We start from the raw sequence: 15,730 nt of genomic DNA on the forward strand, positions 1-15,730 counted from the left end.
CAGCAGCATTCGTGTTGTTACCATGCGGAAAAGCCAGGAACTGCGCCGTTATGCATATCTACCCACCTAGCCACCGTAAAAATAGGAACGTATTCGCGGAGGAAAGAGCGCGCCTTGTCAAATAACACGTCATACGCCTAGAATATCGGGAGGTATGACATACAGAATGTTATACAGAATATTAGATAAAGTTAAGCCTCTATGTACTGTACTGACTTTTTGTGGTGCAATAACATATATAGAAAGACAATGTAAAGAAATAGAACTGAGGAAATGGTCGAGCAAGAAGGGTGATAGACGCCCACAAACTTTTGGAACGAAGCAGGGTAGGGCGTCGCAAAATGATATATGACGCAAAACGCTTCATTTAGAACTTACTGCGTCCTCTCTTTCAAATGCGCCATCTAACTGGTGTGGTATTTCGACCACAGGTTCCCCAGCATATCCACTTTGCTTGAGTAGAAAACTGTCGTGAATGGGCGATAGTCCTAGAGCAAAAAAAGAAAAAAGAAATAAAGAGAAAGGCTGATTGAGGCCACTAGAGTCGGAAGTCTCCAAAAGGGGTCAAAAAAATCTGTTCACTTAAGTTTTCGAGCGAGTACACCGTAGTGTCTGTATTAATTTCTGTAAACGAAAGTTTTTTGTTTTGACATTTTCCTTCAATATAGCTACAGCTTCGCGAATTTTTCACTGGATGCGTCCTAATATTCACTGCACCAAAATTATTTACATGTACTAGAAGACAGTAATACTGCAAACATTCCATGGAGGCCTTCGCGAACCCTATATTATTTACGTGGAGCTCAGTGCTTGGGACGGTTCTATACTGTTTCGTCGAAACGACTACACGAAATGACGCGAAGCAAGGAATGACACTAAGAACACAAGTGCCGGCGCTTGTGCTCTTAGTGTTTAGTGTTCGTGTCTTCCTGCGCCGCCGTTTTGAGGATATCAACATTTACCAACTCGCACAGCGGTCCGTTGGATACAATTTCTGTCTTCTTGTCTAGGATGGTATGGGCGTGCGCAAGAAAGACATCCAGTGCTGCTTTCACTGAAAATGGCATGTAACGAGCACGCGAAGCCGTTCATCAATGGACCCACTTTATTCAAGCACCAACAAAAGTCCTTCGTACGTCGCAGATGCGTTCGGGAAAACTCGTTGAACCCGCCGAAAGCGATAAAGGTTTTCACGAAACTTCGGTAGTGCCAAAAATAATATAAGCTAAAGCAAAGAATGCAGAGGTGAGCACGACACTCACTTCCACTCCCTACGAGGAGACTGTGTTGGCTAAAGCTGTCACGAGGTTTGGAGTCTCGCTCACCCAGAAAAGCGGAAATTGAAGAAGGCTAACGAAAGCGGGGGCAAACGCACCAATTCAGTTTACAAATATGTAAAGAGAAAATCCGAGGACACCTAAGCGCTTCTTATGAGTCGTGAATACGCAGAGATTAATGTCTAATCGAACGCTGCTGAGCGCTCCTTCGAGTTTTGCGCTGCAAGTAATGTTTTCGAGTTTTGATGCGGGGTATGTTATCGAGTTCTGCGATTAAATTGGCGCAGGTTATTTTCTTGTACAGTTTCTGCCTGAGAATTTTGGCTGTAGACAGGACTCGTTTGGACGATATCGTTGAGAAACAATGCTCGCCCGCATGCCACCGACGTCCTGCGCAACAAGAGACCGGGGAAACCGCACCGGCGACCTAGGCCGGCCGGCGCGGGCTGCAGCTAAGCCCAGTGGGGTTGAGAGATACGGACCGCGCGTTGGGTTCCGAGGGCGATACTGCGGCACCCGCACGCGCGCGTCACGCGACTGCCCCGCCGACGACAATCTATCTCGAGCCACGGCATCTCGTCGCCGCATTTATACTCCGTCGAGGAGCCATGGTGACGTGGCGTCGCGGCGATGCCCTCTCACCTGGCGCAACACCTAGCGTAATATCGTGGCAGCAGGTGTTACGATTCGCTCGCTCTGCTCCGTCGAAGTCCGCTAGTGACGTGGTGTCGATGCCAGTGTGAACTTACGGTATTAAAGTGGAAAGTTGGGCGAGTTGGTACACATTCATTACGGTAACAGCTCGAACAAAATGGCGACGGAGTGAAAGGACGCGGGACGAGCGCTGACGAGTCATATCTAATGTGTGTTTCAGTAAACTTAGTTGTTGGCCAGCGCTCATCCCGTGTCCTTTCACTCAGTCGTCGTTTCGTTCGCGCTGTTACTATTATGAATGAATTTACGGGCCGATTCACTGCTACAGACGCCGGCTTTTTCGCTCAGTGGGCCCATCTGTTGCTTCCGCATTAAAAATGTTCTGCCAGCCACACGCCTCGCAAAGAGGGCAGTGGTGTGCAAGTTCTGGAGGCTCTGTACGAACTGAGCACACAAGCTTCTTCGAGTGTCCCCGTGAAACCTGCGTGGGGCTCATTTGCGAGCAATTATTTGTTTTATTTTTTTGTAGTTGTTTCATTTTGCCCCGGGGTATAGGGCAAAATGAGACATCGCCAAATATTAAAAAAATAATGTTTATTAATACTTTTCCTAATTGCAGCGCGATAATATTTAGTGACAAAGAAGGCAAGGACGAAAGGAAGCTTCTAATTGGATTATTACACAATTATCAATAAAACAAAAATCAGCATCAATTTGGAAATTTCTGTCTCATATTGCCCACCTTACTAAAATAGCTGCGTTGAAATTTCAATAGCTGCGCTGAATGAATTTTCCGCAGCCGGTAACACGGGAAATTTAAGGGGAAGCTGAATGTTCTTTAAGATTACGGTGTTGTGATTGTAACAATCCGCTGAGCATCAATATTTGATATCTTTGTCTATAAAACTTGAAATTCTGTTGCAACTAATAAGAGGATCTAATAATTCATGGCGTTTAATTCAACCATGGTCGCGGTAAAACGGGTGCACTAGCGCGTGGCAGGGCATATCATTATGCGATCGCAGCCGCCCAATTGCAAATATCCCTTCAGAACGAGGAGCTTTTTGAATCGCAAAACAATTTTGTTCGTAAGTGCTACTTGCCAATGGCTGGCCATTTTTGACAATAATGTGTACAGCTTCGGTATTTGCTGGAATCTGCTCTTATAGGAACAATTCTAGCACAAGAATAGTTTTGTTAATGCTAACCACAGTTCTGGGCCCGTATTCACAAATGCGTTTTTACGCTAGAAGATTTCGTAAAAGTAAATGCGAGCCAATCATGATGTCAGACATACTATTAGGGAAGGTGGCCGGTCAATGACAAAGAGCCCTTGCGAGCAAAAAAACTCAGTGCCCTTCCCCGCTGTGAAGAACGGTGACCAGCAAAGATGTGTATCTGGGCCTCATAATGGCGAACTTCACCCCCGCCTCGGGTCGGCCCGGCATTGCACTATCTTCGCGATCCGCCACATCCTAGCCGTAGACAGCTTCGCTGTAAACGCTTTGTAAATTCGGGCCCCGTATCATAAAGGACATAATTTTCTTTGTAACGACCATCCGTCTGCGCCCGTCCTTGTAGGGTCCCATCATGCCGGGGCGGCCATCCGTCGCGCTAGGCAGAGAGCCGGGCTGATTTGCACGAACATTGAATAACAAAAATAATAACGAATTTAGGAACGCGTTCTTAAGTGTTCCATAGACAACGCCTAGTCCGCACAAGAAAGCGTTCTTAAATTCATTATTATTTTCCTTATTCAGTGGCCGTGCAAGTCCTCCTCGCTGTTCTGTCGGCCCCGATCTTTGTTTGCCGCCCCCTTCGCTTTCAGGGTCTTTTTATCTCATCGCCTTGCTTTTCACTAGTTCTCCCAAAACAAATATCCCTTTTCCCTGCTGCCGCCATACCTTTCTCTTAACAATAAAAGCAGTCTACTCTGTGTCTTCGAGCGGCGAAGACGTACTTCTTTCCTCCGTCCGAATCAACATCCGACATCTTGCTGTGGTGTACTGCTGTGGAGTACGAGGTAGCGGGCTCATTCCGCAGCTGCAGGTGGCAGCCGTTTTCTGATGGAAGTGCAAGGCAAAAAAGTAGCCGAGGTAGCCAAATTGTTTGCCGAGGAGGGCCTTCCCCTATACGGTCTGCCTCATATGCAAACGGTGGCTTTGGCGTATGACTTATGTGCTTTTCTTCAGGGCGACCGGCCTATGTGAACGTCTTTGACTCGCTCAGACCCTCCGCGTGCGTGCGCGAGCTCACCGCGGCTTTCCACCCCCTCCCTTCTCTCTCTATATCTTATCTTTCTATTCCCTCTTTCCCGTCCCCCAGAGTAGGGCAGCCAACCAGACGCATTTGTGGTTAACAACTCTGCCATCTCTCTTCATTTCCTCCTCCTCCTCCTACTTTTCAAGTTAGCGCTAGGCTTTACATTACTCCACTTTTTTTTAGTGCCAGATAACCGCTTTTAGCGCAGCTCAAGTTATTTAACTGCGGTATAAGCAAAGCGCGTGAAAAGAAAGGGCAAACATTATATAATGTGCAGAAAAAGCACATCTCTCGATTTTTTTTTTTGCTCGGATTTCTAGGTTGAGAGCTTGCCGCAATAGAGAAGCCTCCGGACAGCGTGCTCTTCAAGGACGGGATCACTCAAACCTTACGAGAAAAGCAGAGAAAGGGAGGCTTGACGTGCTTATCTCTCACCAGAATGCTCTAGGTGAAAGAACGTTCAATTTATGCGGGAAAAGTGGAGTCCCGAAGACTCGCGAGGATATTAGGTTCTCGCGCACAACAGAGCACCGAGCATTTCACGCTGGCTAAGCGGGCGCTCGTACACGAGAGGCAGCGGTGATCACGGAGAGAAAGATGGCGGAGCAGAGTGGCCCGGCCGTGTCGACGATGGTGTTATACGGGCATCGTTTACGCGTGAGGCCGCTGTGTGCAGCGCTTCGAACTCATTGTTCCTAGACGTAAATGGGCACAACATCACGGATTATATGGCGCTTCTTCGCACTTCGTGCATGTGTGGGCTCAATCAGCAGAAACTGTCGCTAAACCTGGCGTTGCAACGCATACGTTTGAGAGGTACAATATATATTTCTGTTTCACGAGTTCCCTCGTTAAAAGACGGGAAACCGTATAGGAAACAGAAATTAGTCCAGCCTCGGTGCTCTTGCTTGTTTTCTTGATACATTGTCAGATTTGTGCGCATTCTCTCCCATATGTAGGATAGAAATTCTGGCAACTGTAGTGCCTGCGGTGTCGAGGAAACTATAGAACATCTACTGTGCTACTGCCCATCTTTTCAAAACGAAAGACATGACCTCTGCACAGCTCTCAATCAGCTAGATAGAACACCGTTCACCTTGAAGAAGATCTTGGGACCATGGCCTCGCATATCGCAGCTACAAAAGGGCACAAAAGCTCTGCTGCGATATTTGAAAGCTACTGGATTGAGTCAGCGTCTGTGATCCGGACTGAGCGACCGAACGATATACCCAGTAGACTTTCTCTTCTTTCAATCTTTCCGTCCCCTTTTCCCTTTCCCCGGTGTAGGGTAGCCAACCGGGCTCAGTCCTGGTTAACCTCCCTACCTTTCCTTTATCATTTGCTCTCTCTCTCTCTCTCTGGCAACTAGGTCCGTTTTTACAAAACATATTCTTACGCTAATAAAGTTTGTTAGAACAAAAACGGTTGAAGACAGACAGCGAAGCGAACATATTATTAGGAAGGCAAGCTGACCAATAAAAAAAATTCTAATGAACAAGAACTTTTGTGAATATAGCCCGTGGTTTCCTTTAAATGTTTGGGCCCGTTTACTGATTTCACTATCCCGATTCCGTTCTTATAATTATCTAATTATCTTTTTGTGTGATTTCTGTCATATACTACATTGTCAAACCTTTAAGGAAACACGCACGGTACAGAACGATCTTGCTCAGTGCTATGTGACATGAAAGTGTTGCTGTCATTGAGGTTCCTTGGAAACATACAGACTCTTTGTGATTGATTTTTTTAGGGAGATGTACCCACCTATTCGTTAGAAAAGCACGAGCTGTTCAGTTCATTGTCTTCTTTCGTGCATTGATGAAGGCTGACAGTACAAATGAGCTTTGGGAATCGTACTAAAGTGAAAGTGATAACTCCTTCCATAAACGTCACGCTCGCACTATGCTTAATCACCAGCAGTTCACAAGAAATGCAAGCAGAACGGTGGTTGGGAGGATACAGTGTAAACCTTTCACTCTGAACAAACAAACAAACAAACAAACAAACAAACGATTCTGAACAGATCAGGCAGTCAACATGCGTTAACAAACATTCGTAGTGGTTTTCCGTAATCATCGTTTCAATATTATATTTTACGTGGTTACCGCCACCACAGGCATTACCACAGTCGCTGTAACATACGTTAGAGCCAATCTTCATTTGCACAACAAACTTGAACTTTAGAACAGACGATCATACGCTACTACCGTTCCAGCAGAGAAAGCGATAAAAACATACAGCTGGGTAAGGAGCCTCGTAATTTGAATGTATCCCATTATACGACAGCCGTGACATTACATTACAGCCGTGACAGTGGCGACATTCTCAAGTACACTTAAAAATCACATTTTGATTTGAAAAATGGCCCTGCATCCAGGACAAGCCTCATCCAAGTCTAATTCTGCATAACGGTCTCGTCTTGAGCTCGAGCATAGTGCATTCATGGTACAGCCACTCACTCTCACTCGGCACACCGCACTCGATGTTCGCGAGGCCCCGTAGGTTTGATATTTGTTTGTCTCCCAGCGTAGGCGTCTCCAAGCGGGGACTTCAGAAACTGCGAGTCCTTCATTGCGTTGCGCAGGTGCTTTTCTCTTGACACTTATTATGCAAGGGAGGCCAGTCAACTACGAAGGAGCCTTAATATGATAGCGCATGGTAGTAACCAAAGCCGTCTGGCACAATGCGTTGCCCTTTGGAAACATAGCGCAGACGCACGTCACACTGCACAACCACCGCGTTTCATGCAAGTGAGCTGGGGGCTGTAATTCTTACATGCGCGAAACTAACAAAGCCCAATTCCATGAAATGCTTTTGAGCTCCGTTGTCAGCGCCTGTTGATCAGATCTGGCACATGATGTAATTATGATCGCTCACTGAGCAAGCAAGCTACGGTTTCACGAAGTAGCTGCGAATCGAAAGAGCAGGCGTTGCGAGATATTTGACCTCGTCATCTGAAGAGTCAGTTGCGTAGCAACAAGCTTGCGTTGTGCACCCATGTGTGTGCGACTATTTGGTAAGCAGGAGGATTTCGCCAGCACAGATGAGACACGTCGCTCGAACCGTTCAATGGAGAGGGGCAAACGAGCTGAATATATCTTACGGTCGCATCGACGACGAGTTTCTGTGAAATGCAGACGCCGTTCTCGGATGTCCCACCCAACGACGTGAAAAATAGTCCTGCATCCGAGCCAAATATGCTCAGTGAATTCGCGCGGTATAGAGAGATTCGTCAAGCGTCCTCTGGCAGCGTAAGTGAATCTCGTGTGCAACGTTCTCTTTATTTTATTCATGTTCCTGCTTTAAATAAAGAAGGCAGGCATTGCTGCATTGAAATGAAGCAATATAAACAAACAAACAAACTGAGGAAAATTTTCGAGAAAGGCACATTTCGAAACTCGTGCCAGTAAGGCAACGAACTGCTCTAAATGAAATAAAAGCATAGAAGTGGAATGCAAATATGGTCAGCGCATAATTATTGGGAATACTGTAATCGATTTGCTCTTCTTGGCAGAGTTTTAATCGAGCTAACTGCGGTTCACTTTCCTCATTTCAGGGCCTAACGTCATTTAACATTCTTACGGGGCCATATTAACAAAGCTTTTCCTTCGTAAGGGCTGTATGCCACTGGTCTGCCGCTTTCAATAATATGTCAACATCACAATCGGCTGCAATCTGCCCCTACGAACAGTTCGGACGTAGGAACGCTTTTGTGCATACGGTCTGTGAACCCTGGGGCAATTCATCAGTTTTAATGAAGTATACTTCACAACTATTATAAGTCGATACGCAATATTTGCTGCATCCGAATATACCAGCTTGAATCCGCATAGCATACTATAGTGCCTTTGCTCCATATAAAGAAGCTAAGCCTTCGCAAACTGCTGTGGTGGCGGAGTCGTTATGGCCTTGCGCTGCCGAGTGCGTGATATTGTGTTCGATACCCGGCCATGCCAGCCGCTTATCTAACGTCACTAAAGTTAATCCGAAGCTCTCCACAATGGCGTCCCTCATGAACTATCGGGCATTTTTGGGACGTTAAATCTCACAATTTAATTTATCCCTGCGCAAACCTATAGGCCGGTGTAATGGAGCCATTGTTCTGGCTCGAATGTGTTCCTTCCTTATCAACCAACACTCATGACCGGGCGATGCTAGTGATAACTTAGGAGGAGCATTGCTCGAACCACTGACGAATAGCGAGAAGAAATAGTATTCGAACGTAATCATTACGTTATGCGGATATTAGACTTCCCTCCTTTTACGTGGACACGGTCCTATATTTTTTGCTTTGCTTGCACACTGCAGGCTGCTCTCATAAATGCAATGTTATTTTGGTTCGTAAAGGCCCCGCTTCAAATCTCTCACGATGTAATCGAGGCACCGACGGGTGTAAACATGCCTCAGCTCACTGTAAAACAATCACAAAGAACCTACAATTATTATCTGAAAAAATAATATATATATATATATATATATATATATATATATATATATATATATATATATATATATATATTTGGTTGAAGAAACGAAGGTGCGCACTTACGAAAATTGCATCTTTAATGGTGTTAACGTTTCGGCTGTGGCACGGTTTTATTCTGACGAAGGCCGTGCCACGGCCGAAACATTAAAAAACATTAAATTCATAAGTTTACACCTTCGTTTCTTCAACTACCTATGCACCGGACCTGCAGAACTATATATATATATATATATATATATATATATATATATATATATAACAAATCGCTAGCCTGAGGAACAACGAAACAAAAATCGTTTCAACAACACATTACATGCAATTCGCAAGAGCTGTTGTTTGTTTGTTCCTTAATGATGTCCTGCAACCGACCCCCTGGAATAGGCAATAAATGGGGTAGTATAATGGTTCAAGGAGAATATAATTTTGAGAAAACTTTAAAAGAAAATAGATAGCTCGAAATTTTCAAGTTAGAATTAACTAATACATTATGGAACTGTTGCTGTGGCCGTCGTTCTTTCTGTTGCTGCTCTTGTTGCCGGTTAAATTGGCACGTTGGCTATGACAGCAACGCGGAATAACATTTATTTTCAAGCTACCTTAAAAATTAAATTCCAGGGTCTAAAGTGCCATAACCACGATCTTATTATCAGGTACGCTTCTTTTTTTTTAAGTTGAAATGACAATAAAAGAAAGATACGTAGTCACCTTGTTATGGTGACGGCTACTCCTTTTCTCTTAGCGGAAACAACAATATGAAAAATATTCAGGAAAATGAAAGAGATCACTTCATACGGTCAGAAATCCACGGCACAGTCCTATACGCCCATGAACACAACAATGTAAAAGTCAAATGCAAGTTGCAGGTAGGCTTCAATATGGGACTGCGGATTAATTTTGACCACCTTGCGTTCTGTAAGGTGCATTTAAATATAAGTACAAAGACGTTATTGCATTTCATTATCATCGCAATGCGGCAGCCGCGACCGGGATCGAACCCACGACCTTGTGCACAGCAACGCAGCGCCGTAGCAGCCACTGGGAGACCACGGTGGTTCCCGCCCAACCTCGTGGTAAATAACACAATTAAACGACATTATAAAGGCACTGAAAAATAAACCGGTCAATTTATAATGGACTCGGATGAGAAAGGGGCAAACAAGAAATGTGGTTATAACATGGAAGAAAAAAAGTTTATTCCGTCAGCATTCCTGATGCAACAATGTTATTGCGCACAGTCTAGGATACTTTCTTCAGGGCAAAATCCCGGCGGCTCGCAGCAAAAGTAAATTAACAATAGCCGTGAGGCTAACGCCGATACGTGTAAGGTTTCCCGCCCACAGAAAGCAAGCGTAGCTTTTTGTCGAAGACAGAACAAGCACACCTTCAATGGAAAAGCAGATAATGGTTCAAGGAGTCTATATCTCCCACAAGGAGCAGAAATGTTTGACGACGGGAAACCGCACCTGAGCTCTCATGTGAAGCTTTAAGCGCGTAATTCGGCATCGTAGAAGAGTAATTGATACCGCGCACTGTCGTACGAACATGTACGCACATTGTCTCGTCTTCAAATACTGGCTCGTACCCACTGCGGAGGATTGGCCGAGAATAACGCGTTTTCAAGTATGTTTATCAGAATTAAAACAAAAACTCAGTTTCAATGGCAGAGTGCGGGTTAAAGGAATGTAATTTAGAAATTGCAATAAGAAATACTTCGGTGTAAATTTCAGTTTCCCTCTCTTCATCTTCGTACTATCCTTATTATTATTTGAAGCATAAAAACTGGCCCAAAGGAAACAAGGGAGGGCCAGCCTACCTGCCCTTTAGAAAAGAGCGGATAGAAAGAAGGCAGAAGGGAATAGCTAACACGGGACCACAGTAACTTCGACACGCTTACGAAAATGAATGCAGCCACGCCAGTGATACCAGAAACAAGAAACAATAATACCGTCGTGTTTAGCACATTTCAAATACTAAACGTACTCACGGGTTCACTGGACGTCCGGCCCGTTAGTTCCTCCGAGGAAAAAAAAAAAGAAAGATCACTCGGCATAAATCACCGCACGATTAAGGGTCCGGTACACTCTGGCGCCCAGTAATTACGTAGTACACGCCGGCACAGCGCCACCAGAATGAGGACAGCGCGGTGAAAGAGTAAGCGCGGAACCGAGTCACCGGAACTCGTCTGTGTCCGACGGCGGTTCGCGCGGTTCTGCTTCCGCCTCGCCGGCGCACGGCAGGTTTCTGCGGGACAAAAGAGCTCGCGCGCGCCACCCGACCCGGCGAGGGCGACGTGGATCCAGAGCGACTCTCGGCGCTTTGAAAGCTCTGGCTGTAACCTCGAGAGCGAGCGCTCGAGCTCGAACTCGGCCCGCCGGCTCCTGCGGACGACGTCGCCACTTTCGCGCGCCGATCCTCCTCCTCCTCCTCTTGCTACTTTTCTTTCTCCCCTTTCCTCGAGCGGAGGGCAATGCCACGTGGGCTGTCCACGTGATGCCCGAATCACTTCGCGGTTGGGCGACGACTGTTCGCGAGCTTAAAACGCTTACAAAGACGCCGGGTTCTGCCAGACGTTCCGCACCCGGGTGCCTCGAGAAAGGATGCCTGTAAAGTGACCGCACGGGGGAGGAAGGAAGTCGCGCGGAGGACTCGAGGAAAGTGGCGGGCGCGCAATATGTCACCCCTTCTCTTTTGTTTGTGTCAAACATCTCGCTCTCCTCCTCTTCTTTCTTTCTTTTATTTTTTTTTTCCTGCGCAGGGCTGCCCACTGTGGCTGTGCCGTGGGTTGTGCACATTCCTCACTGTTTGTTTCCCTTCACCATTGGAGGGAGTATATAAATATTTGACGCACGTCGTCGGGTAGCGCCAAACTTTCCTTATTCTTCTAGGGCTTTTTCCTTCTGGTCAGCTTAAACTCAGTGGTTCATTTCATGGGGCCGCTGCGTGAAATGGCGAAAGCGCTCTACGTATACTTACTTTCTTCACGCTGTGCTCTTTGGCTTGGAATCCGTGACTCGTATTTTGATCTCCATTTCGACTTTGACAGCCGGCACGCCGTGACGAAAAGTTAGGCCTTTAATGAGCACGGCGTCAGTTCCTGCGAACTCATGATCGGGAAAATTCGTCTCGGTAATGGGTGTATAAATGCGACAGGGTAAGAAATTCATCTTTACTACTGCAATTATTTTTTTTTTGCGTGCTTTAACCTTTAAGCCTATCATAAGGTTGTTCGTAGCCCTCAAGTGTACTTTAGCCTTCTCAGTCACGAATAACGGCGGCACCACTAACCTCGACATCTTTGCGATTAGGTAGATGGATGTGCTGTTGCTGTCCGCGCTCTATATTATATCACTTCATTTTCTCGTTTCTAAAGGAAAGTTTTCTTTGCCCACTTTCGAGGGTTTGCGTGGCGGCCTGGATGCGGGTTTGGAAGGAGAAGTTTAACAGACTTTTCAGAACATGTCAAATCAACAGTGGTCAGCTATTCGCCACAGTCACCTCTCAAGAGACGGGGCATCTTAATGCTCACAGTATACGTCATTTCTCATCCCAATAATCTTACTACACGTAAATTTTAGACACTTTAGAGCGACCATTTTTAAGGCGCCTTTAATGCCACGTCACATGAACTTCATAGAACTCATAACTACACTGCGAACTCATTACCACGGGCATGGCGTTCTTTGGCCATACCTGGTCCTTGCGCCATTAAACATCAAACATCTAATTCTATAAACTACAGTATGTGTGTTGGATCTGCATATTTTTGATGCATTCGCAGTTTCCAAAATAATAAATGAATTCTGGGGTTTCACGTGCCAAAACCACGATTTCATCGTGATTTTTTCATGATCATGAAAATTAAGCCGTTTTGGGGGACTCCGGCTTAATTTTCACCACTACGGGATCTTAAACGTGCCCCAGTGAACTGGACCATGGGCGTTTTTTTTTTTTTCATTTCGCCTCCATCAAAATGCGGCGGCCGCGGTCGGGATTTGATCCCGTGGTCAGCAGCGCAACACCATAGCGGCAAAGCCACAGCGACGGGTTCCAAAATAATAAAAAAAGCGCTTATGCGTGGGCAGCAAATCAAAAGTTGTGTGCGCCAGATAAAGGAACAAGGCAATAGAACTAACTCCTTTAGCACGTTTTATTGAAGAACGATTGCTATAAACAACGTAGGAGAAGTAGGTTTAATTAAATTATTAATTGATTCCATCTATTTTTGACCAGGACGTGTTAAAAATATACACGATGTCTGAGCTAATTTTAGCCAGAGTTTAAAAATCTGCCGATGCACTCTAAGACGACGCGACCGAATGCATGTTGCTCACTTTTGTATGTAATGTGTTACGCTATTTTCGTATTTTGCTTAATTAGAAAATTAGTCAAGATTAATTAAGAAACTTCTAAAGCAACGAAGCTAGGAAAAAAAGTTCCGATAAGCAAGTCGCAGAGCGGTTTGCAAAACGTCGGAATGAACAGCTTCCGTCTTTCTATCTATTAAGGGTTAGTGTTTTTCAGCTTAGTGCGAATGATCCGCGAAAAAGGAAAATTATAGCAAGTGACATGCCCGCTTGCGCGTCGTGATTGCTCTGCTCCCAAGCGTTCCGCACACAAAACCCTAAAACAGGTAAGGCCGTGAATACGGACAACCTGAGGCCCATATCATTGACCTCATGTGCGGGCAAGCTTATGGAGACGATGGTTCGGGATCGCCTCTCTCCATACCTGGAGAGTAAGGGCTTCTTTGCAGTCACCCTGTTCGGGTTTCGCCCCCACATGTCTGCACAGGATGTCCTTCTCCAGCTGCACAGGGATGTAATACGACCCACAACTATGCAACACAATGACAAAGCCATCCTCGCCCTTGATCTGAAAGGGGCTTTCGACAATGTTAAACACGGAAGCATCCTGGCCAACTTGAGTTCTACCGATTGTGGGGCTAGGGTCCACGCGTATGTAAGAGATTTCTTGAGTAATCGCCAGGCCTTCCTTCGGATTGAGGGCGAGGAATACGGCCCTTACATGATGGGAACACGGGGTACCCCTCAGGGAGCGGTGTTATCACCGCTCCTGTTCAACATAGCTATGATGCGCCTCCCAAGCCAACTGGCCCGGGTGGAAGGCATTCAACACGCGTTATATGCAGATGACATTACAATTTGGACCACTGAGGGGAGCGTGGGGGACATGGAGGCCCGCCTTCAGCAGGCCGCTTCCATAGTCGATGCGTATGCTATGGACTGTGGGCTCCAATGTGCTCCAGCGAAATCAGAGCTTCTGCATGTCAGAGCGAACCCAAAGGACAGGACAGCAATTCACATCTCTCTGTCAGGAGGTCCTATTAGGGAGGTGGAGGAGCTCCGTATTCTGGGCCTTTTCATTCACCACAGACTCAGACCGGACTCCACCATTCTGAAACTCAAGAGAGTAGGCGAACAGGTAGGGCGTATGATCCGCCGCGTTTCCAACAAGCGGGGCGGTCTGCGGGGAAGGGACGCGCTTCGGCTCGTCTATGCCTTCGTGACTAGCCGGATCCTCTACGCCGTGCCATATCTCCGCACTACTAAGCAAGACGAGGCGCGAATAGACGCCATCATCCGCAAGGCAACTAAGCGAGCCCTGGATCTCCCGGTGGCTACCTCTAATGCCAAACTGAAGGCATTGGGGGTGCTAAACTCCTACCAGGAGCTGCGGGAGGCCCACCTCGTGAACCAATACACGCGGCTCATGCAGACGGCCCCTGGGCGCCGCCTGCTACACCGCTTACACATCCAACACGACTGCACTCCAGAGGAGACGGAGCGTATCCCAGTACTGTGGCGCCATATGCTCTGTGTCTCCCCACTCCCCCGTAACATGGACACCGACATGCACGAAAACAGACGACAAGCGCGGGCTCGGGCTCTTGAGAAACAACACGGCTCCCGACCCGGTGTATATTATGTAGACGTAGCAGGGCCGTCGCCCACGGGATTTTACACGGCCGCTGTTGTTCACCAGGAAATGCACGTCGATGGACTCTCTTTTCGAGCCCCGAATTCAATGCGAGCCGAGGAAGTAGCGATAGCGCTTGCTGCCGCCCACGCCAATTCGAGAATCATCATTACGGACTCCCGAAAAGCATGTGATCATTACTTGGCTGGGGAGATCTCCCCCTTAGCTGCTTGCATTCTAAGACGGACTGCCACTGATCCAACACCGAAAAGAATCATTTGGGCTCCTGGCCATCAGGGCGTACGAGGTAATGAGGCCGCTGACGCAGCTGCCCGAGCGCTTATTTACCGGGCTCCTCATCCCAGCTCTTCTGGCTCGGAGACTAACCAGCCGCTGCTGCGATTCAGGGAAATAATAACGCATTATAGCGACAACCACCGCCTTTTCCCAGCCCCTGCCAAGGGGCTGAGTAAGACGGAGGAGCGAACTTTAAGGCGCCTGCAGACAGGTACTCTGCTCTGTCCTGCAATCTTAAAGCATTACGATCCTAACACGGATGGGCGATGCCCGCACTGTGGGGAGACCTGTGATATCTTCCACATGGTGTGGGCATGTACTCAAAATCCCCACCTCCCCCCTTCCCCTACCCCTTCCAGAGAGGCATGGGAGACTGCCCTCCTCAACTGCTCCTCGCTTGAGTCCCAAAGGGCTCTGGTGAAACGGGCGAGAGACGGGGCATTGTCATGCGATGTCCCGGACTAGGGACGCCGACCATGTAGCGGGGCCACTCTGTGGCTCCCAAACTCTCTTGCAGCAATTAAAAGTTTTCACCACCACCACACAAAAGAACATAGCATTTAGTCGGGTGCGCTGCCGCTGCGTCTGCTCATCGCTGTCGTGAACCGACGCGAGTGAAGCACATCGCAGGCGTAAATCGCACAGCCAACGCCTTCGTCACTGCTATGTCGCCTATTAAGCGGCAGAGCGCCCTGCTACATGCTATGTTCGTTTGTACGCGGAAAGTTTGGGAGCGCTGCAATCCCGGCGCGCAAGCGGTTATGCCACGTGATATATTTTTTTTTATTTCGTGGGCACCCGTGGTAAGCTGAAAACA

General features: G+C 47.1%; 1 protein-coding gene across 1 annotated transcript; it reads left to right on the plus strand.

Moving 5' to 3' along the window:
* The first annotated feature begins 13,323 nt into the window (after window positions 1-13,323).
* Window positions 13,324-15,445, plus strand: LOC142570840 (uncharacterized). Its single transcript, XM_075679153.1, has one exon. The coding sequence runs from the start codon at window positions 13,372-13,374 to the stop codon at window positions 15,376-15,378; it is 2,007 nt and encodes a 668-aa protein (XP_075535268.1). The 5' UTR covers window positions 13,324-13,371; the 3' UTR covers window positions 15,379-15,445.
* The last annotated feature ends 285 nt before the right edge of the window (window positions 15,446-15,730 follow it).

Source organism: Dermacentor variabilis, chromosome 2, assembly GCF_050947875.1.
Source record: "Dermacentor variabilis isolate Ectoservices chromosome 2, ASM5094787v1, whole genome shotgun sequence".
Classification (NCBI taxonomy): domain Eukaryota; kingdom Metazoa; phylum Arthropoda; class Arachnida; order Ixodida; family Ixodidae; genus Dermacentor; species Dermacentor variabilis.